This window comes from Tenrec ecaudatus, chromosome 9, assembly GCF_050624435.1.
Source record: "Tenrec ecaudatus isolate mTenEca1 chromosome 9, mTenEca1.hap1, whole genome shotgun sequence".
Taxonomy (NCBI): Eukaryota; Metazoa; Chordata; class Mammalia; order Afrosoricida; family Tenrecidae; genus Tenrec; species Tenrec ecaudatus.
Window position 1 is genome coordinate 100,275,436 of NC_134538.1, and position 21,753 is coordinate 100,297,188.

General features: G+C 45.3%; 1 protein-coding gene across 1 annotated transcript in view; it reads left to right on the plus strand.

Annotated features, from left to right (window-relative positions):
- The window catches only part of ICA1 (islet cell autoantigen 1), a 129,647-nt gene that overhangs the window by 78,709 nt on the left and 29,185 nt on the right, over window positions 1-21,753 (plus strand). The window contains exons 6-9 of the mRNA XM_075557345.1: window positions 4,758-4,883; window positions 5,488-5,586; window positions 17,703-17,800; window positions 19,358-19,410. Of these exons, the coding sequence (XP_075413460.1) occupies window positions 4,758-4,883; window positions 5,488-5,586; window positions 17,703-17,800; window positions 19,358-19,410 (376 nt within the window). The remainder of the gene's footprint in view (window positions 1-4,757; window positions 4,884-5,487; window positions 5,587-17,702; window positions 17,801-19,357; window positions 19,411-21,753) is intronic.

Sequence of the window (21,753 nt, forward strand, 5' to 3'; positions counted from 1 at the left end):
GTATATGAAGCAAAAACTGATAAAACTTGTAGGAGAAATAGATAAAATGACAAATATAGTTGCAAAATTCCAGCACTTTTAGCAACTGAGAGAAAATAACTACAGCTGTAGACAACTTGAACAACACTCTGAATTCCCTCAACCTATTTAACACTCACAGGACTCCTCTGGACAGCATCAGCATGTGCATTTCCTGTAAATGCACATGGAACGGGCACCACGATAAGCTGTGTTTGGGGTCAGAAAAGCAGGTCTGAGTAAAATTTTTAATTGAAATTATGCAAAGTAATTGAATATAATAATTAGACTAAAATCGATAACTGGTGTGTGTGTGTGTGTGTGTGTGTGTGTGTAGGCTTTTAAAAGCTTCTGGAAAGATAGAATTAAAAGATAATGGAATTTGTTCATGAACTTTTTGAGATACACACACACACACACACACACCCCAGAGACTGGATAGTGAGTGATGGTGGCATGTGGGTTAGGCATTGAGCTGCGAACCACAAGAAGGTTCAAATCCACAAGCTGCTCTGTGGAAGAAAGAGGACCTGCTCTCATAAAGATTTATAATCTCAGTGACCTCATAAAGGTTGCTATGAAGTGGAATGGGCTCATAGGTGTGTGTGTAAGGGGGGGTGTTTGTGTGTGCATGCACAGGCATGAGTGATAGAAGAGAGAGATAGTGATGTTTTCCTTGTGAAAGAAAGCACTTAAGGGGAGAAAATACAAAACTGCCCTAAGATTTGTGCACAGCAATATGAAAACCCGTCCCACTTCAGTGGGGAATGCAGTTGAGCTGAGAGAAGGAATAGCTTTGGTGTCATGATCCGTAGTTTAAGTTGAGGCTGAAGATGAATAAGCCAAGAAGCTCCCTGTATTTCTGGCAGACATGACATTGATCATTTCTCTTGTAAATGAACTTCTGTGGGAAGGTGGGTCCTCCACTACAGAGTGTGGAATATGTGTGGTCGCTCCTAGAGGTTGGGTAATAGGAGCAGTGAAGTGGAACAACAGAAATGAAATTAAGAGCTAAGCAAAGGGTACATTTACTGGGGAAACAATTTTGTAAAGAGCCTTGAAATCCACAGGAGCTTCTCAAGGTGGTTATGTAATTGAACATAATTTATCTGGAATCAAGTGTAATCATAATCAAGACAATTTCACTCACATGTATCTGAAGGCATATGAAGTGAGACATTTGGTGGCATCCTGTGCTGGAATGTGTCATGGATGCTTTGTATCTGGGCTGTCAGCTGGAAACACGCTCCACAGAGCAGACGTTTGCACACTATATGGAATGAGCTTGACTGTATTCGTAATGGCCGACCGTGTCGCATCCTCCTCGTTTGGCAGAGCAAGGGCTCAACATTTGGAAACTCAGCAGTGCATTAAGTATTTTAATAATCTTTGTTGACACACAAAGCATATGGCCTTGCAGGACTCACTGGATCGAGTTTTCCTAAAACTACTTCATAAAATTCCAGCACAGTTAAAGTAGAGCACATGTCAGACTGTTCATTCATGAACTTTGTGGCCGAAGCAAGTGAAATACTGTTTCTCCTTGACTATAAGGTTATCTATAAGTAACTCTTTATATTAATATCATAAAGAGAAAAGGCAAGATTCCCCCTCCACACACACACACACACAATTATTTTGTAGTTTATTTGAAAATCTACAACTTCCTATAAAAAAGACAGTCTTGCAAATACCATACATTTACTATGTGTTCCTAGCAAGACTTGAAGCAATTCATTCAGATTTGACCTGCTGCTAAAAAGATTCAGTATATCTGGGGTGGAAATGTAACTCTGATTCAGGAAATGCAACTTTCAGGAGTGGGTCAAATGGAAATGAATTGGTTCAGAGCCCTGATTCTTAGTGATGTTTTGAAACCCATCTCAATAAAAAGATTAATAAATGCGATCCACCTCAGATATCACCTCCTCTCAGAAGCTTTTACTGCCTACATCCTTACCATCTATTTCAGTAATGGCCGTGAGAGGGCTGCAAAATAAGCAATGGTCACACTCAGTGGGTACAATAAGTGTCCCAGGTGTTACTCATGGTCCCTCCCCACTTGGAGGAGAGCCAGGAAAATCAAAGATACATGGAAGCCACCTGTACAACACTGGGCCCCAAGAACTGGATGATGCCCAGCTACCACTGCCCAATGCCGTATACACTCGAGTATAAGCCAGTCCGAATATCAGCCGAAGCACCTAGTTACACCTAGTTACACCACAAAAACTGCATCGAAAGTGTGCTGAAAAAAACTCGGCTTATACACGAGCATATGCGGTACCTTAGAAGAAGTGTTCAACATTTTATCCTTCACTCGTGTGTACCATGAAGGTATCCCAATAGTCCTCCATGTGTAACAGGAGCTTCGTGTAGCTTAGTTAACAAGATCATGTCAGTGGCCATTTCTTAGTTATAGCAAAAGTACCATGATTATGGAAGATGCTGTTTGATCAAGGGGGAGAAACAATATCACACAAAATTCAAAATCATAAAAAAGACCGAGCGTACTGGTGAGGTAGACACTGTTGGACCCTACGAGTATGGCTTGTAGCCACCCTTCGAGTCTGGGTCTGGACTCACCGCTTGACACAATTTTCTGCCAAATAATAGGTCTACCAGAGGGACAGTAACCCTCAGAGATACCCGCTCCTTATAATAAGCACTCCTTTCAGGTCAAATGCTCAGCATTTATTCAAGGATGGAGCTCAGTGGGGTTAGGAAAGGAGTGGAAATGGAAAGCATATGGAAAAAGTGGATTAAATGGGGTTACTGTGACATTGTGAGGATTACAATAGTGACCTGACGAGTAGTTGACTGTGAAACTGCTTATCTGCTCTGTACACCTCACCCAGTTCACACATTAAATATATCAAAGCGAAACACGCAAGCCTTTCCTCCAGTCTGTGCTGACCTCACTCGTGCTGTCTCCGGTCAGATGGGGTCAGGGTGGTGCTGGGCCGAGCCCGGCTGGGCTCCCCTGTGTGCCTCGTGCTCAGCTGGGCTCAGGCTATGAGATGATCGGTTAGAACAACGAGGCGCACCTCACCTCTTTCACATGCACGTGTCTCTTGAACTCCCTACCTGGCCAGCCCAGGCATGCTTGCAGGCTGCCCTTGGCATTAACTTAATGACATGGATTACCTGATTTAATATTTGACTGACTTTTCTGCACCAAAATAAGGTGGATGAATGCATTGAATTGGAGGAGGGGAAAATGCTGACTACACCACCTTTAATGTTGCTGTATGAAATTTTCACATCTATTTTATTATCCATGAAAGCATATGCTAGGTGTTTGGGCATCTTCCCCTGGCTTACACGGCAACCCTATGATTCAGTGTGGATTAAGGATTACTGGTCCACATTAGTGAATACTGAAAAGCTGCATGTTTATAATTTTGCTTAAAAAAAACGACGTCAGAATGTCTTTGTGTGGTACCTTGGATCATATCTTGCCACACAATAAAATAATAAAATAAATGGATGAATAAAGGAGATTCATGGGGAAATTGAAAGTCAGGTAAATCCTGTATTTTCGTCAATAGGATTGCCAATAGGCAGTTCCTTAGCTTTAATAAATGTCTCATGAAGATGTAAAATCTCGTGTTGTTAGGTGCCATCAAGTCGTTTCCAACCACGGAAACCCTGTGTCCACTGGAAGGACACACGGCCCAGACCTGTGCCATCCTCAAGACTGTCCCTACGTTTGAGTCCCGTGGCACAGCCCCTGTGCCGGTCCATGGGGGAGACCGGCATGAGGGCGAGCTGAGTGAGGCATGTACTGAACTGCCTTCCAGCACTGCAGGACAACAATGGACAGAGGGCATGCCCTTGATATCCCACAGGCTTCCACACGTTTGCCCCTAGGGTCAGTTTGATGGGGTCTTCAGAAGAGAATAATTTGGATGAAAAAAAAATGACAACCGCAATGTTGGCATTAAGTTAATCCCAACTAATGGCAACCTCGTATCTGTCAGAGTGGAATTGTGACCCAGTTTTCAGTAGCTGTTTTTCCAAAGCAGATTACCAGGCCTTTCTTCTAGGGTAGTGGTTCCCAAAACTGCGGGTCATGGCCCCTTTGGGGGGAGTCAAATGACCTTTCACAGGGGTCACCTAAGACCATTGGAAAATGCATAAGTATTTCACAATATAGAATTACATATTATTTTGTGATTAATCACTATGCTTTAATTATGGTTCATTTGTAACAATGAAAATACATCCTGCATATCAGATTTTACATTACAGTTCATAACAGTAGCAAAATGGCATTTATGAAGTAGCAACGAAAAGAATTTGATGGTTGGGGGTCACCACATGAGGAACTGTGGTAAAGGGTTGTGGCATTAGGAAGGTTGAGAACCACTGCTCTGGGGTGTTTCTGGGTGGGGATGAACATCCAACCTACCACTTGGAAGTTCAAGCCCCCCCCACCCGCCCTTTAATTATTTGCATCACCCAAGCACTTCAATTTTAACATGAGATGTAAATATATATATATATATATATATATATATATGATGGTGTGTGTGCTGTAAAATCATGATTCGCACGACCCTGATTTTGGTGTTTTCATGCTGAACATTGTAGGATCTTCTCTCTTGCCTCAGATGTCAAAGCTGTTTATTTGTTTCTTACACAATGGGGGAAAGTCCACTACTAATCTTTGGTCACCTACAACCTTCTCCTGCTTAAGGGTTTGAGTAAGTCAGAGTTTCCCTTTTACTTCATAGGTACAAACACAAGTACGCCTCGCCAAGAAAAACTTTGACAAATTGAAGATGGATGTGTGTCAAAAAGTGGATCTTCTTGGAGCAAGCAGATGCAACCTCTTGTCTCACATGCTGGCAACGTATCAGGTAACGAGACGATGCTGGTTATGATGCCGGAAGAATACACCGAGCCCAGCCTATTGGCCCCACCCGGTCAGTTCTGGCTCACGGCGACCCTGGGGCACAGGCTCGAGCACCCCTGTGGGTTTCTGAGACTGTAACTTTATGGGAGGAGGAAGCCTCACTTTCTCCCGCTGACGGGCATTGTTTCTGAACTGCTGATCTTGCGGTCAGCTGCCCCAGGGGTAACCCACCGTGCTGTAAGGGCTCCCAGGAGAGTGAGCCTTAGGTGATGAAGTGTGTGAAGGATCAGCCGGGACAGGTACCAAGAGGAGAGAGCACACTCGCGGCGATGGCAATAGCAGCATGAACCACAGAAGGCAGGTTGTGGGGGGGGGGGGTTTGTGTGTGTGTGTGTGTGTGTGTGTGTGTGTGTGTGTGTGTGTGATCTAGTTTAGCTGGAATCCAGGGTATAGATGGGGACATACAGGAAAAATGGGTTCAGAAGCAAATTGGACCAAATTTTGTAGGGTCTTGGAAGCCACAGATGGACACACACACCCCTCCCCACGAGGCTGGTGACTCGAACTGGGAATTCACAACAGCACAGCTTTACTGTCTCTCTTTACAGACCACTCTGCTTCATTTTTGGGAGAAAACCTCTCACACCATGGCAGCCATCCATGAGAGCTTCAGAGGTTATCAGCCGTATGAATTCACTACACTAAAGGTAGGGGGTCTTTAGAAAATCTTACGAAAAGTAAAGTGTGTCGCATGCAATGTCTGTGGCTGCAAGCAGGTCATTCCAGAGGACACCAGCGGTCAAGGAAAGGAACGCAGAGCTGTTTCACTGCCTCCGTATTCAATACGGGGATGGTGCGCTACAATCCAAACAACTGCAGGTCCAATCTTGGAATAAGTCTTTCCCGAAAGGTGAAGTTTTCTGACTTGTCCCTGCTCTTTAAAGTCATTATTTGACATTTCCAAAGAGGAGGTCGCACAAGTCCAGTATACTTGGTTACCTTTCAAGTATTCAATCCAAGTATACATGCTTGAGAAAGCCGCCTTCTCTTCCTGCCCTCTGACAAAGACTGTGTTGCTCCGAGAGTGCCCATCAATGTAAGATTGGATTTTCCATAACACTGAAGACATACTTTTTAACTGAACTTTTAAACTTTTTAACTCTCATGTCAAATGCTTAATTAAAAGGAGCTGGGTGTACAATGCCTCGCTCTCAGTATCGCAACTGAAGCCGGAATCATTTTTCTCCCCAAAGGTTGCTGGGGGTAAGTGCATATCAAGATAAGGAAGTGTTTTGGTTCCAAAAGGACTTTGAGGATTGAGAGAGCAGTAGGTATTTGCTGCCAGGTCATACCTGTGAAAGAAAAGGGCTCAGACAAGGAGCCGTTTGAGTTCACCTTGAAAGCAGCTTGCTTCGAATTTTCAGATCCTTTGTATCTTGTTCCCCTGCTTTATGAAGCTTTAGGCTTTGGGGTTTTTTGTCTTGTTGCTCTGGTAATCCTTTGTTTTTGACATGTTTGGAAAACAGGGCATCTACCAGAAACCTAAGACAGAAACCCTTGTTACATTGCTACCATTAGGTAAAGTCCTAAGAGGAACCCGGCACAACCCCACTCACTTTGTGATGCATCTTCCCTGACACCTGGCAGGACACCTGGCCACTGAGCTCCTTTCTCTTAAACCCCCCCCCTTACCCCAAGCTGGTCCCTAGCCCATTAGCTGGTGCTTGCTGTGTGATGAATACTCTTACACTGTGTACTTTGGGGCTCGGGCAATAGACCCTTGAGAAGAAGGACCTCCTATTTCTCATGTATTCTGCCTGGCCAGCCAAGTGTTGTGCACACAGTGAGTCCTGCCTGCCCCTCCACGCTGACTGTCGTGGTTAGAGACCACGTTCCGCCCACTGATTCACTGCTGCTCTCGGCACCTGCTGAAGCAGCCATCCTGAGAAAGGCTAAAATGATCACAACAAGGCTAAAATGAGCAGAACCCCAGAGATTACTCTTTGGCAAGGCAGAGAGTTCTAGGCTCTCAGGCATGAATGCACATTGATTTTATTTTATAATAGAAATACAGTTTTAAAGCTTAACCTGCTGTCTTTTGAAAGATGATTGTCTGCATAATAACTGACCGGGAGGAAGAAGAAATGATGTCTTAGTCACATGATGTCTTAGTCAAAAGAACTTCAGGTTGGGTTAATTGCATATTCAGAATAATATAAAATCTTGAGGTTGACAGTGTGCCACAAACCTGCGTCTCTGGCCTCCTGTGCTGAGGAAAACGGGGCTCCTTCCTTTTTGCCGTGCTGTGTGTGGATGATGTTCGAGATTTCTGGGCTAGGAATGTAGTGATGGTTTGATGGCAATTGTTTGGGACATAATTATAAATGCTTCGAGCGTGTGACTATTCATTGTCTTTCACATCTCTGAGTTTTTCTTAAATCTTAGCTTTCCTGTCCTTAAAGCTGAGGAGGACTGATAAGTCCTGTAATGTCTTAGTAGGACTAATATTACGTAGGGCAATATTCAGAATGCCAAGTGTCCACAAACTACCTGAATCACCTATGCTTTTATTGCCTTTGCAGGACACTGTTTCCTTAGGCTTTCGACTGTGACATCTTAGATTAGAAATTCCCTGCTACTTTCATTCTGTGGACTTAAAACTCATATTGAAATGTTGTGATGACACAAATCATTTACATCAATATAAGGACATCACTTACATTATATCCATGAAATTTGACAATGAGAATCCTGGACACATTGTTGTATTATAATCAAGCATGAGGGTATGACTTGATTTCCACCCTTCGTGTGTGTGTGTGTGTGTGTTCTACATATGTATGTGTATCGGTAGTATTGATAGTATATGTATAGTATATATTTGTATTTATAAGATCTTAGTTTGAGCATGTCATCTTTCAATAGATATGATTTTCTTCTTTAGTGGCACTGTATTAACAATAGATATTTAAAGTTCTAAATAAATATTATCACAATTAATTTGCTCTCCCCGTTTACCTAAACAAATAGCCCCTTCAATGCCTTTTGGGACTCTGACTGGAAAGGAAACATTGTCTTTGGAGAGGTTTGCCAAGCTCTGTTAATGAAAAGCAGCCCGTTGGTTTTCTTTGCTTCAGGGTGTGTTCTAAGTGTGTTTGTAATTGTGCCGTTGCAGCTGTGTTTCCTGACTGTTAGTTTTATGCTCGACGAAGGATGATAATTAATGTGTTAAACACTCGGTGCATCCTGTTTGAAGGGACGAGTCTTTTGCTGCAGAATTATAGGGTTAAAACTGATGCCCCAGAAGTTCAAAGTTTTACTTTTATGAACCTTTCCTTAGAAAATGTGTAGGAGCTCTTTCCCAAAATAATTTTATTGTAAAACTAAATTGAGTCTGTCTCATGTGACTTGAAGCACATCTGGATGACTGTTGGTACCTTGTAGCCTGTTGTCATATGTGATGATATTTTATATGACAATGGATACTACTTTTACCTCCAGGCCGAACATAATTACATTGATTCATCCCTTATTGAGATATACCTTTATTATCTTAGTTTTAAAATAGATAGGATAGGATTTTATATCATTTTGACTTTATGGGAACTTGGTCTCAAAATTTAATATTGCAAAAAAAATTTTTCAGCTAAATCAGTGTAAAGTAGCTCAAATCAAAAGCAAGGAGACTGTTACACGTGCAGTGATTTCCAATAAAAATACTTCCTTTGTATTTTCAAACCATAAATATTTATCGATTCATTAAAATATTACTGGACACCTGTGTGCATGAACTGCCGTTCACATAAGGAGCCCTGGTGTCGCCGTGGGGCAGACGTTGGGCTGCTGCCCGCAGGCCACCTGGCAAACCCACCACTCGCTGCATGGAAGACGAGGCTCTCTGCTCCCCAACAGTCACCGTCCAGAAACTCCAGGGCCGCTAGGAGTTGGAATTGACTTGATGGCAGCGGGCTTGGGAGTCTTTTGGGGTCATTCGTGTGTCAAATTAATACTCACCCCCTGTCATCCAGGAATGTCCTTTACATTAGGGAAGGATTATCGAGAAAGGGAGACAGGAATGGAATGGTAATGACTATGTTTTGAAAGCACTGTCACTTTTTGTAGAGAATCATTATTTAGACTATCTGAGTTTAAAGCTTTAAAAAAGAAAAACAAGAGAGACACTAAATAAAATTCCACTTGTTGGGAAAGCAGGGCCCCCATCGTATGCTCCCACAGCTCAGATAGGATCAGATTGCATACATCCTTCCAGGATGCCATTCACTTAAAGATTTCTGCACAGATCCACACAGATCTGGCATCGGCAGAAACAAAACACCACAAAATAGGAAGAGCGCTTGGGAGTCAAGTGGCTTTTCCCTCGAAAGCCCCACATTCCCCATGGACGCCCTCAGCCCCTGCGTGGCAGGCATGTGAGCAGTCCTTTGGACGTCTTCACAGAGAATGTAGGGTGATCCCCTGGCAGCAGCTGGCACTCCCCTCCCAGGTGCTGGCTGAGGGGAAGGCATGTCCTCATGCATTTGACTTTTTAAGGAACCAGGGTACTGTCGCTTAGAGGAGTGCACCTCGGGCACCCCCACACCAGTTGTTTTGGAAGGAAAGCCGGGGTTCTGCTTTCCTCTTTCCGTTCTACAGTCATAGGATAGAGCCAAGCATGCAAGCAGAGTCCGGGGTCAGCAAGACCTGGCTCCAATCTGGCTCTCCACGTCCCAGCTGTGCGCTGGGGATGAGGGTGACGGAGGTGGTGGGGGTGAGGGGGGCGGGCGGTGGTGATGAGAGTGGCTGGCGGTGGTCATTGTGAGGGTGCTGTGCTGATTGGAGGGGGCAATAGTTATAAACGACTGTGCTGATGGCGCCACCAGTAGGACAGTGGTGAGGTGGCCCTAGGAGTGGAGTGAGTCCTGCAGACAGTCGGTAAGAGCAGGGCGCGCTGAGGGTCCGTGGAGTTTGCAAGGTGTCGTAGCCCGCCTTGACTTACGTTCCTCCCCTATAGTTTCATTCCAGGCGATTCATTTTGCAGTGGGTCTCACAGGCAGGCCTGGGAATCGTGGTGGAATCGAAGGCCTCTCCAGGTGCCCACACCCTCCTTGGCTTCTATAGTCTCTCTCATCCCAACCTGTCCTTCAACTCTGCAGCCCTAGGCTGAGTTCATGTAATTCCCACCAAGGAAAGAAGAGGGCTGGGCAGGCATTCAGGCAAGAAGGTGACAGAATTCCCATGCCTACAATAGGGCGAATTCAAAAACATGCCATTTGGCTTTGCAACTGGCTCTTCAGCTGTGCCAAGACTTTAACTCCTAGGGAAACCTGAATCTGAAAACATAACTGTATATTCAAAAATAACCATTGAAACAGATGTGTCAATGTTTCCTCCTTTCCTCCTGGGGGCTAGGACGTCGCGCAGTTACATGAAGCTTCGTTCTGGAGACCAAAATATTTTTAGTTTTCAAGATTCAAAGAAACAGCCTTTTCTAAATTGTGTTTTTCTCAAATCCATATGCCTAGCAGCCTCATTTCATCCACCTCCACATTTCTCAGTTAATCACTTGAACATTTACCGACAGGCCACATGGCTCTGTAGTTACTTGCTTTGAAAATAAAGCCATAATAGTTTCTATGAAAATTAGGTAAATATCCCCATAACACTCTTCTACTGAACAGTCCCAACATGGCAATTACCCAATGGCCAGCATCCAGAATCGCCTCTTTACACTTTCAAGTTTCGTCTCAGCGGCATTACTTTACAAGGCACTTTACAAAGCGCTCTCTCTCTCTCTCTCTCTCTCTCTCTCTCTCTCTCTCTCTCTCTCTCTCTCTCTCTCTCTCTCTCTCTCTCTCTCTCTCTCTCTCTCTCTCAAGTAGCTCCAGGACAGACCATAGGCAGATCAGATTGGGAGGCATCAGGACACTAAATGAAGAGGGAACAGAGGGGACTGACCAGTCACCACTGAAACTGGTGCACAAGAATGTGGCTCTGTCGTGGGGGCTGGTATGGGTCCCCTCCTTCCACAGAGCGCAGGCCCTCTGCACTGCAGTGAGGCTCCTCTCCATTCTCAGGCCTCACTCCTCCGTGAGGGAAAGAGGGAAACAATGCTGTGGGTCCGTACTCTGTGCCAGGCACTCTGCTACTAATTAGGAGAAATCATGTCTACGAGAGACCATCTCAGCATATGTGACTCCCGTTAATCATACTGTTAAGTTCAATATTGACTGGTGTTCTAGTTAATTCTCAAAACAGCCTTAGGAAGCAGAGTACACTTGTTCCGATGTCTCCCATGAAGAAGCTTAGGCTCAGATAGGTGCAGTCGTTTGCCGAAATCCACATGCTCTGTGCGTGGTAGGCCTGAAGCTGGGAAGCCTGGTGTTTTCCCGCTGTGGACCCCTGTTTCCCCCTCACTCCCAAGGACACCTGTGTGGCACTCCTGCCCTCTGGCTGTTGGGTAGGACAGGAGAAAGCAGTCGGTCACCTTTGCAAAGTGCAGCTTTTAACATTCAATTAAAAGTCATACTCAGGAGTTCACATGCACAAAAATGCTTGGGAACATCGGCTCTTCCCTTTCAAATTTGGAATAAAGTTATTTTGACCTCCTTGGCACTTCACCTGAAGGCAATGTTCTGCCAGTGTTCTTGACACGGCTACTCGGTAATGTCTTAACTGCTTGTAGAAGTTTAATATCGCTCCACCAGTTTGCAGTTGGATGACCGTGAGGAGATTATTTCACGCTCCGAGACTCCATTTCCACTCCAGGACGTCAGGAATACAGTGTGTACCAGGAAAGGTTTTAGTGAGAATTAAATAATGAGGTATGTGGAGCCTAACACGGAGAGAGCACTCAGTGCAGCCAGTTCCCTTTAGGTCTTTCAAAGCCATTGAGGAGAAAGCACATTTTGAGTGCTTTCTCTGAGCCTGGGGATAGCAGACATATTTTTGTAGTTCACTCTCACGACATCCTAAGAAAGCATTGCCTAGCGTCACTCCTCCATTGCTCTGACAGGCGAGCTAGCACAGGGGACCCTGAGAAGTGAAGATACGGGTCCACGTTACCTATCTGACCAATTTCCAAAGGATATCTCCTTCTGGATAATGTGATGTCTCATTATCATCAACTGTCTACCTTAAATTGTACTGTCTTCTCTTTTGTTCTGCAATACCACTGAAGAGTGCCTTCTGACACTAGATTAATAATGCTCCTTCTATAGAGGCTTTAAAAATTTATAAGGGCATGGGGGAGGTGATATGTGCTACACACCCATAATTATGCAGCTCACCATCACGGCCTCTGCTGCTGATTCTTCATGTGCCGCTAACTAGAGAAGCACACACACATATACACACCCCACTGAGTGCAGTCTCCTCTAAGCATGCCCTGCTATTGTGACCACTTGGATTGCCTTTTACACACAATTATTTATTTGGCATTTTCATATCTATAGAATGTAATTGATGGAAAGAAGCATAAGAAAATTAAATGTCCTAAATAAAGGATCATAGAAAATGTTTCCCAGTTGTTAATGTAAATATTAAATTTATGTTATTATATTAGGGTGACTGCAGGCCTTTTGTCTGAGAAATTTGTTTTGTTGAGTAGTCTTGCTTTCATTCAGATGAATGTTGCTGTTCCTTTTATTTTCCTAATACAGGAAGTAGTAACTCTCATTACGATATTAAGCTGTTTCCTTTCTAAGACACTTTTGCAAACTTGGTCTGCATGTTTCCTCGTCAAGCTGATCTTATATATTGTGTAGGTGCTTCCTGAAACTACTTCAGCCTTGATGGAAACTACTAGTGTGTCAGTGTAGCCTTTACCAGAGAGAAGGTGGTTACTTAGTTTAAAAACAGCCCTCTGCAGAGAACCTTTTGGGTTTATATGGTACTGCACTGGTGGTTTTCACACAGAATTCTAATGAAGGGCCCAGAGGGCTTGGGGATTAGAAACAAATACTTCAGGGTTCATTTCTGGTACATTGATTTGAATGTGACTTCCATCCGCTTATGATTAAAAGTAGTTCCACTTAAAGGCTGTCCTTGTTCCATGGGTCAGAAAGCTAGATTATCTGATAAGTGCTTGGGACACCCTTCTCCCCAGACGCCTCCTTCCCAAAAGCATTTGACTCTCTCACTCCGTGGGTTGGTTTCTGTGCCACTTGCTGTAGGTCTCCTGGTTGTGCAGCCATCACTCCTCTGCCATTGTTTCCTGTTATCTCCAGTTTTACAGCTTTCCTCACTGCCTTCTGACACCTTAACGTTTCTTTTGACATCCATAATTCCACCAAGTCTCTTGAAGGCAAATTCGGCTTTACTATTAGGAACAGTAAAACTCTTCCAACCTCCACTCGTTACCAAATCCCAAAACTATGTTCACATTTTAGGTATTTGTTTGAGCAGTACCCCACTCTTGGTACTAATTCTGTCTTAATCGAGGTATCTAGTGCTGCAATACCAGAAATACCACGAGTGTATGACCTCATCAGACAGAAACGTATTCTCTCACAGCTTAGGAGGCTAGAAATCCAAATTCAGGACACCAGCTCTGGAGGAAGGCTTTCTCTCTGTTGACTCCTTTCAACAGCTGGTGTCTCCTGGGGATCCCCATTTGTCCTGGCATCAATCTTCCTTAGGGCATAAGAAGTATTCTACACGCGGACCAAGGTCCCAAGAACTCACGCTCCTCCTAGCTCTCACTCCTTTTAGCTCTTGTAAGAGAAAAAGGAAACTCCCATTACATCCGCTCAGGGCTGTGACTCAGATAATGGCTTTACAGCCGGCTTTTTCCCCTTACAACTTACTGGCTGATCATGATCGGATCACATCAGGGGGCAGGGGTTGATTTTACCAGTACACCAGCCAAACCATGGAGAATCGGAGCCCAGCCAAGCTGACACATATACTGAAGGGACACAATTCAATCCATGACAGAGATTTTTTGTTGTTTGTTTGTTTTAGTTTTTAGTTTCACCTTGTGTATTTGATAATCAACCAACAAATTTAACACATCTCATGAGCCACAGCAGCCAAACTGTTGTAAGGTCAATGATACTTGTAGATAAAGGGGAGCAATTGTCACAGGAGTCATTAATACTAAATTAAAGTAGTAATCGACACTGCAGCCATTCTGTTGCTGAAGCATAATAGTGACTGTTAGCTGTGATTGTGGTGACAGGGTGCCAACAAAAAGCAGTTGAAAAGAAGGAATGAGTGGTTTACATTACAAAGGAATTGTCTGGGAGCGGCCCCAGGGTAGTTATAAGGGAAGGTCAGCTGGAGACAGAAGGGATGATAACCGTGGAGCTGTCAAGGCATCTCAGGGGCTTAAGCTGGACACTATTGAGAGCACACATGCCCTGGCCCTGCCTAGCACCAGTTGATAAAAAGGGGCTGCAATGAGAAGATAATCAGGTAACTGGGAGGCCTGGGCAGGTGTCCGATGCCGTAAACTGAGACGTGGAGTCATTGGAACCTTGGTCGAAAATACCCATGCTTCACTTTGACTAAAGTTGGATTCTTCTATGGGGAATATAGCTGCGGGAAGGGGTGTGTGTGTGTGTGTGTGTGTGTGTGTGTGTGTGTGTGTGTGTGTGTGTGTGTCAGAGAGGGGGGGGCCTGGGGGCAGGATCAAAGGAGAGAGAAAATATCAAATCCTGTGATAGGCAGGTCTGTTTAAAAAGATTAGTCCATGACAGCTCCCAATAGAGTCCTTCGTATAGTCTCCCTTCCATTCACCGACTAGTCAGACATCATATATTTCATTTAGTTGTCATTCATTAGAAAGACAAAGACAGAAAGAATATTATGAACCCAAGTAGACAAAATATTCAATACATTCGACCCTCCGTAACCGCAAATTCAACCCACCCTGGATAGAAAATACTCAGAGCAATACCTCAAACGCTGATGGAGCAGGAAAGTGGCATTTACATAGCATTTACATCTTTACACTATTATGTATTGTAAGTAATCTAACCAGGCCAAAGTCCGATTCCAAACCAAATTCTGATTCATACTAACCCCATAAGGCTACTGCTCCACAGGGCTGTCAAGAGACTATAAATCTTTATGGAAGCTGACTGCCTCATCGTTCTCCAATAGGTGTGGACCCCCTATTTTTCATTAGTAGGCAGATCATGCTTAACCCATTGTACCACCACAACTCCTTTTATAAGTAATCAGAAGAAAATTTGAAGGATACAGAATGATATACGCAATGCTGTGCCATTTTAGATGCAGGACTTGAGCATCCATGGACTTTGAAATCCTCCTGGAGCACCCCCAAACCAATCCTCCTGAGCATACTGAGAGAATACTGCTTTGGTGAATCTGGGTAAAGGGAATTGGGGAGTTTTGGTTTGTTCGTTTTTGTAGTTTTCTTGCCTTTTTTTTTTCCAGAAATTTTCAAAATAAGGACTTTTAAAACCCAACTAATAACTTTATATTGTCATACTCTACTGTCCTTGTGTGATCCCCACTGACCCCTCCATCCATATAAAATGTGCCCTTTTGTCTACCACACCACGGCCCCAGGGCCTTTCATCTTATTCCTCGAATAAGCCAGGTGATTCCCACCTCTGGGCCTTTGCTCCTGAGCTGTACATGCTTGGCTCCTTCCTGTCCGTTAGTTCACAGCTGAAAAGTCACTTCCAAAGACAAGCCCGCTGCAGACTGAAATAATAACCCAATCATTTTCTATCCTATTTCAGTACTTTGCCTAGACCCATCACTAGCTGCTAGTTGGGTTTCCTTGTCTTATTCGGCAATCTATCCCCCACACCCAAAATAATACCTGGCGCTTGGTAAAAGTGCTCAAAACAATGTGTTGAATGGATCAACTAATCCAAATGTTCAGAAACAGGAAGTCATGTAAAGTGATGGCAGTCCCTTGTAGATGTGGTTTATGCAACAAACAACATTCATCAAGGGATGCACACTCAAAGAGAAGACCTTAGCTCCCCATCAGAACACTGGTGAGTGAGAACACATGTGTATATTTGTCAATATGAAATGTTCAAGGCTATACCAAATCTGTGTCATATTAGCTCTTTTAATACTTTGTGACCTACTCGGAAACACTACAGAGATTATATTGGTTATAAGAACATCTACTGTCAGTAAAAACATATAGACCCAATGATTCCAATTACATAAATAATATGAATATTAAAATTAAACAGAAAGAAAATATAAAAAACCAAATTCTCATTCTTTTAAAGCAATAGGATTAGGAATGATCTTATATTTCAAATTTTCTACACTAGTCCTATTTTTCTAATTTAAAAATATTCTTAGTTGAAAAAACAAAACATATAGAGAAAACAAAATATTAAATAAAACTTTGCATTTACTTTGGAGCTAGAAGAACTAGTGGCACTGTGGGCTAGGCATTGCTTTGCTAATCGCAAACTTAGCAGTTCAAGGGCGAAAGATGAGTCTGGCTCTTCCACAAGGATTTTATAGTCTCAGAGGCCCTACATAGGGCCGTTATAAACCAGTTATGATGGCAGTATAGTCTGTTAGTGAAGTTTTGTAGAAATTGTAATTGGTCCGGACTTTGGAACAACCCATAGGGCGTGTAAGGCTGGAGAGAAAACTAGCGAGCTTTGTACGTGGAAGAAGCCAAGTGAACAGAGTCAGGGAAGAATCACACACATGAGACAGGAGACTGGCCCCGCGAAAGGAATGCTCGTATTTGGGGAACAGACAGGAGAGGAAGATGGGATGACAACTTAGAAGACCTTGGGAAGAGATACGGGACCATTTCTGGAGCGAAAGGGAACATGGTGGCATGACTGCCTTAGGGGGTTACCCGTGCCAGGAGAGAGCGAGCTGGCCATTGCCAGGGCACCTCTGTCCGTCTGGTGTCCAGCTTGCCAATCAGAATTAGAAGCATCTCCGCCCTCTAGGGACAACATGACTCGGTCAGGGTTGAGGGACAAAACTGGATCGCATTCTTCTGTGTGTCATGTTAGAGAAGCAAAGGGTGGGCAGAGAGAGAGAGCGAGGAAGGTGACGGACCAGAAAAGGAGTTGTAGGCGTTTCATCGTTCTGGGAACATAAATAGGAGAAGTCTCTTGCGGTGTCCCTTCTGTAAGCCTGTATTTTAGGCTAGGGGCCAGCAATAAAGGTCCTTTTTCAATAGCCTTTCCTTTGCTGGGACCCATCATTGCTAGCTCTTTCTTGTGGAGGCTTTGCCACTGGTGCTAGTTTCTAGGCATTTCCAAGAAATCGTTTCTTAAACATTGAACAGGCCTCGGAGAGCAGACACTCTGGGAAACGGCGTGGCAGGAGAGAGCTTCTCAACAGACTCAGGCGCGCCTGCTCCAGCCCCTCGCGGGCGGCACGCTGTCGGGATTTGTTAAGCTATTTTGAGGGTTTGTTGTTTTTTAAAAGGGTTTGTTTTCTGTTGTTTCAAAGAGCTGTTTCTAGATCACAAAACAGCAAACAAAATTAAAAATAAAATGAACCGGGCTCTTCTTCGTAGGGGTGGGGGCTGCAGGCAGAACAGAGGCGCCTCTTAGCTCTGTGTTGAAGCTGGAAAAGGGCATTCGTAATGCCAAGGACCTTCTTTTGAGAAACTTCTCACCGAGGGGAAAATATAAATCTAGTGGCAAAGCAGCTTTTCTTTAAAGGCTGATAATTCCTGGATGGGTCTGAGACCATTGCTACTTCACTGTACAGTGCTTCGTCTTTGTCCACTTGATCGGTTCAGGGTGACCCCTGCATACCTCCTAATTCAAGGTTTGGTTACAGGGATCAGCAGCAGGTGAATCTTATTGACATACCTTCTCTTCGTTATCTCTGGCTTTCGATTAAGAGTTTACAAGACCCGATGAAAAAACTCCTTGAGAGAGAAGAAAGGAAGAAGGTCACCCGGCAGGAGAGTACAGAAGCAGCAGCTGAGGAGCCAAACCAGTAAGTCGGCCACTGCTTCTGGCCACGTCTCTCGCACACAGGTGCGGGCGGGCAGCTCAGGTCTCCCCGACCCAGGCTCGCGGGGACTTCAGACACAGGGAAATTGCCCTATTGCCTCACTTCTCATTGAGCCTTACACTCCTCAGCATGTATTCTTGGCGCACTGTAACTCACTCATTCCAATAAAAGACTCATTTCTTGGATACTTAGAAGGGGCAAGCTTGTGGGGGGTTGATGGGAGCAAGAAAGAGCAAGTGCACCCGGCTCTTGTTGGCTCTCCGCCTGGTGGCCTGCGCCAGCTCCCCACGCGCTCTAGCTTCTGCATCCCAGCAGGCTCCTTTCTTACCTTCACCTGGATGGGGATGGCCTCGAGGACGGGAAAGCCCTGGGCTTGCTCTCACAGAAGATGACCTATAAAACCAACTTGAAACGCCTGGACTGCGCAGCCTTTGCACCAGAGTGCTGGGAGCCAGGGTTACGATCCTAATTATCACTGTGTTAAGGATGCACGGGACTTCAAAGAGCTCGTGGGAAAATGGAATTAAAGATAATGGAGTTTTCCTACAATTTTTTTGAAACTTCACACACACACACACACACACACACCTCTATCAAAAGAGATGAGAGATGTGCGTACACACGTAGCTCTGCCGTTTCAAACATGCTGGCGTGTCTGATTCCATGACCTGCACTAAGGCTGGGCACTGAGGCTTGACTTGTTGTTTTCTGCTGTTCGGACCGTCTCTGTTTTCAGCTCCGTGCGAGGCAGGTTAGTGGAAGCACAGGCGGTGGCTGCTCCAGCTCCATAATACATGCCCTTTACAGAGACTGCGCTGCCCCCACCCTTCACCGCAAATCCCAACACACGTTGTAGCATCTCTAGCATGTGGTTCCAGTCCCCTACAGCAAGGAGGTTGAAATGGGGACCTGAGATCTTCTGTTGAGTCTGCAGGCGTTAACCTTTTGACTTGCTGACCTGAGAAAGCAAATTAGATGGTTTTGCCTGCAATGATTGCTTTTCCATATACCTTAAAAAAGCTTAGATGACAACTTATGATATGCTAAAGTTAGGCCTTCCCATAAAGTTCCTTTGGTCCCACAAAAATCTTGGCTGGCAATATTAGGTTTTTTTAAAATTTTAAAGCAAATACTAGATAATATCTTTAATGGAGAACAAAATCAAGTGTTCACAAGAACAGGAAAATCTAGTGTGTGATCTGAATTCAGGACAATTGACAGATTTAGAGATCCCTGGAACCTATTCCTGGCCGTGGCAACAATGCTAGCCACCAGCAGTGCCTACCACGCACTGTCTGTCTTACTTCTGGCTAACTGCCCACCAACATTCACAGAATGTCCACTCTGTGTTAAAACTGCATTCATATATTCAGATGCCACGAATCAACCTGGGACGGAAGAACTATCCAGTCTGACTTCTTTTTCAGCAAGTACACACAGGGCGTTACTGCAGGTACAGTCAGTGTTACACTGGAAGCCTTGCCTCTCAAAAACATACCGTGTGCAGAACTCGACAACTTCTTTCTCTTCTATTTGAAGGTTAATTTCATTAGCTGATGAAAACCAGAGCATGGAATCCTCGAGTTTTCCAAGTAAGTTTTGGTTTCATTTTTAATTTCTCCTGAAACACTACTTAGCACTCAGCGATCAACTCTTTCTTCTGTGGTGTGCTCCTCTGAGATCTTCAATCCAGTCCCAAAAGGGCTCTCATGTACTGCCTGTAATTGGCGTTGTTTCCATGTGATTGATTCTGGTCGTATAGCATTATGGAGGCCGTACGGCATTGTGGAGGCCGTGCGGCATTGTGGAGGCCGTGCGGCACTGTGGAGGCCGTACGGCACTGTGGAGGCCGTACGGCACTGTGGAGGCCGTACAGCATAGCATTGTGGAGACCGTATGGCATTGTGGAGGCCGTGTGGCATTGTGGAGGCCGTGCGGCATTGTGGAGGTTGTACGGCATTGTGGAGGCCGTGCGGCACTGTGGAGGCCGTATAGCATTGTGGAGGCCGTGCAGCATTGTGGAGGCCATGCGGCACTGTGGAGGCCGTGCGGCATTGTGGAGGTTGTACAGCACTGTGGAGGTTGTACGGCACTGTGGAGGTTGTACGACACTGTGGAGGCCGTGCGGCATTGTGGAGGTTGTACGGCACTGTGGAGGTTGTATGGCACTGTGGAGGCCGTACGGCACTGTGGAGGCTGTACGGCATTGTGGAGGTTGTACGGCACTATGGAGGCCGTGCGGCATTGTGGAGGCCATGCGGCATTGTGGAGGCCGTGCGGCACTGTGGAGGCCGTACGGCATTGTGGAGGTTGTACGACACTGTGGAGGCCGTGCGGCACTGTGGAGGTTGTACGGCACTGTGGAGGTTGTACGGCACTGTGGAGGCCGTGCGGCACTGTGGAGGTTGTACGGCACTGTGGAGGTTGTACGACACTGTGGAGGTTGTACGGCACTGTGGAGGCCGTACGGCACTGTGGAAGCCGTACGGCATAGCATTGTGGAGGCCGTGCAGCACTGTGGAGGCCGTATAGCATTGTGGAGGCCGTGCGGCATTGTGGAGGCCATGCGGCATTGTGGAGGCCGTGCAGCACTGTGGAGGCCGTACGGCATTGTGGAGGCCGTGCGGCACTGTGTATGGCATTATGTATTGGGAGCCAGAAGGTACCAGGATGAGTCGGGTCGACAGTGCTGCTATAGAGGAGCGTCCACAATTGGTATATCACAGAAAATTGTGTCTTTCCACAAGAAATCACAAAAATGTTGCTATTGCCATTGCTAGCTGTTTGGGTCTGTAGAGATAATTCTAATAAAATTTTGTTCTTAAATTGGATTGTGTCTGGGTAGGGCATCGGCTGTTTGTTGGAAACAGGTGGAGAGGGCAGAGCTCTGCCCAGTGACTCCCCAGCCCAGCCTGCCCGGTATGAGGGGTACCCGATTCCTCGAGTGAATTGAATCTGTGATGCATTAGGGCCTGGGATTCGAGCAGCGGTGCATGATACAGTGTCCTCCGAAGGCCTTGTCAGCGATTTCTGTCTCTGGCCAGTTTTCTGCATGGTTCCTCTTCTCATAAAGAGTCAGAGGGGCATGGAAACTTGAATTTGAACTGTGAGGAAGCACTACGCCTTACACTGGGATTCGTAGTCCTTAGATCCTCGAGGGGGGGGGGACATTAAGGTCTTATAAAGAGAACTAAATTGACGTCAACCCTGTGCTCAGCCTGGCCCTCTGGCTTAGTCTTTTCGGCGGCAACCGTTTCAGAAGACTGGAGGTGATGGCACTGATCGCCGTTCTCCATCCTTCGCATTGGCACTCTCTCGGGTCTTCTCCTCCACTTTCCAAACCACCTGCTTTACCGGCTTTCTTCTTCCCCCATTTTCTCCTTCAGTTTTGCCTCTCAACAACAACAAAAAGCTTTGGCCTCCATGCCTTGACTTTATGTCATTTGTTTATGCATCTATGTCATCAGTCACTGATCTAAGTTTCTGTCCATGTGTCTGACAGAAATTCGTTGAATACCCTGGGTTCTGGACCTACAATGGCATAGCAGACTTACTCCAACCATTCTGTGTTGGGAGTAGAGTCTAAAGAGGAAGCAGATGTTAGTGTAATAACTAACAAGTGGCTGAACACCTCCATTTTGGGCAAGAGTTACCAGGGAGATGTTCAGGCAAGCATGACAGGGACACCTCCACGGTCTAAGCGTATGAGGGAACTAGTGGGGTGAATTGCTATGTATTATAGCACCTGTCCAAGCAGAGGAAACTGCCCCAAAGGCAACTGTTTGGAGTCCTGCGGTGGTACAAGGAGCCCCTGCATTTGCCTGCTAATCGAAAGGCCGGTGCCCTGAGTCTACCCAGAGGTGCCTTCCAGGGAGAAAGACAGCGACAGTCTCGGATGCACACAGGGGAAGTTCTACCCTGTCCTACAGGGTCAC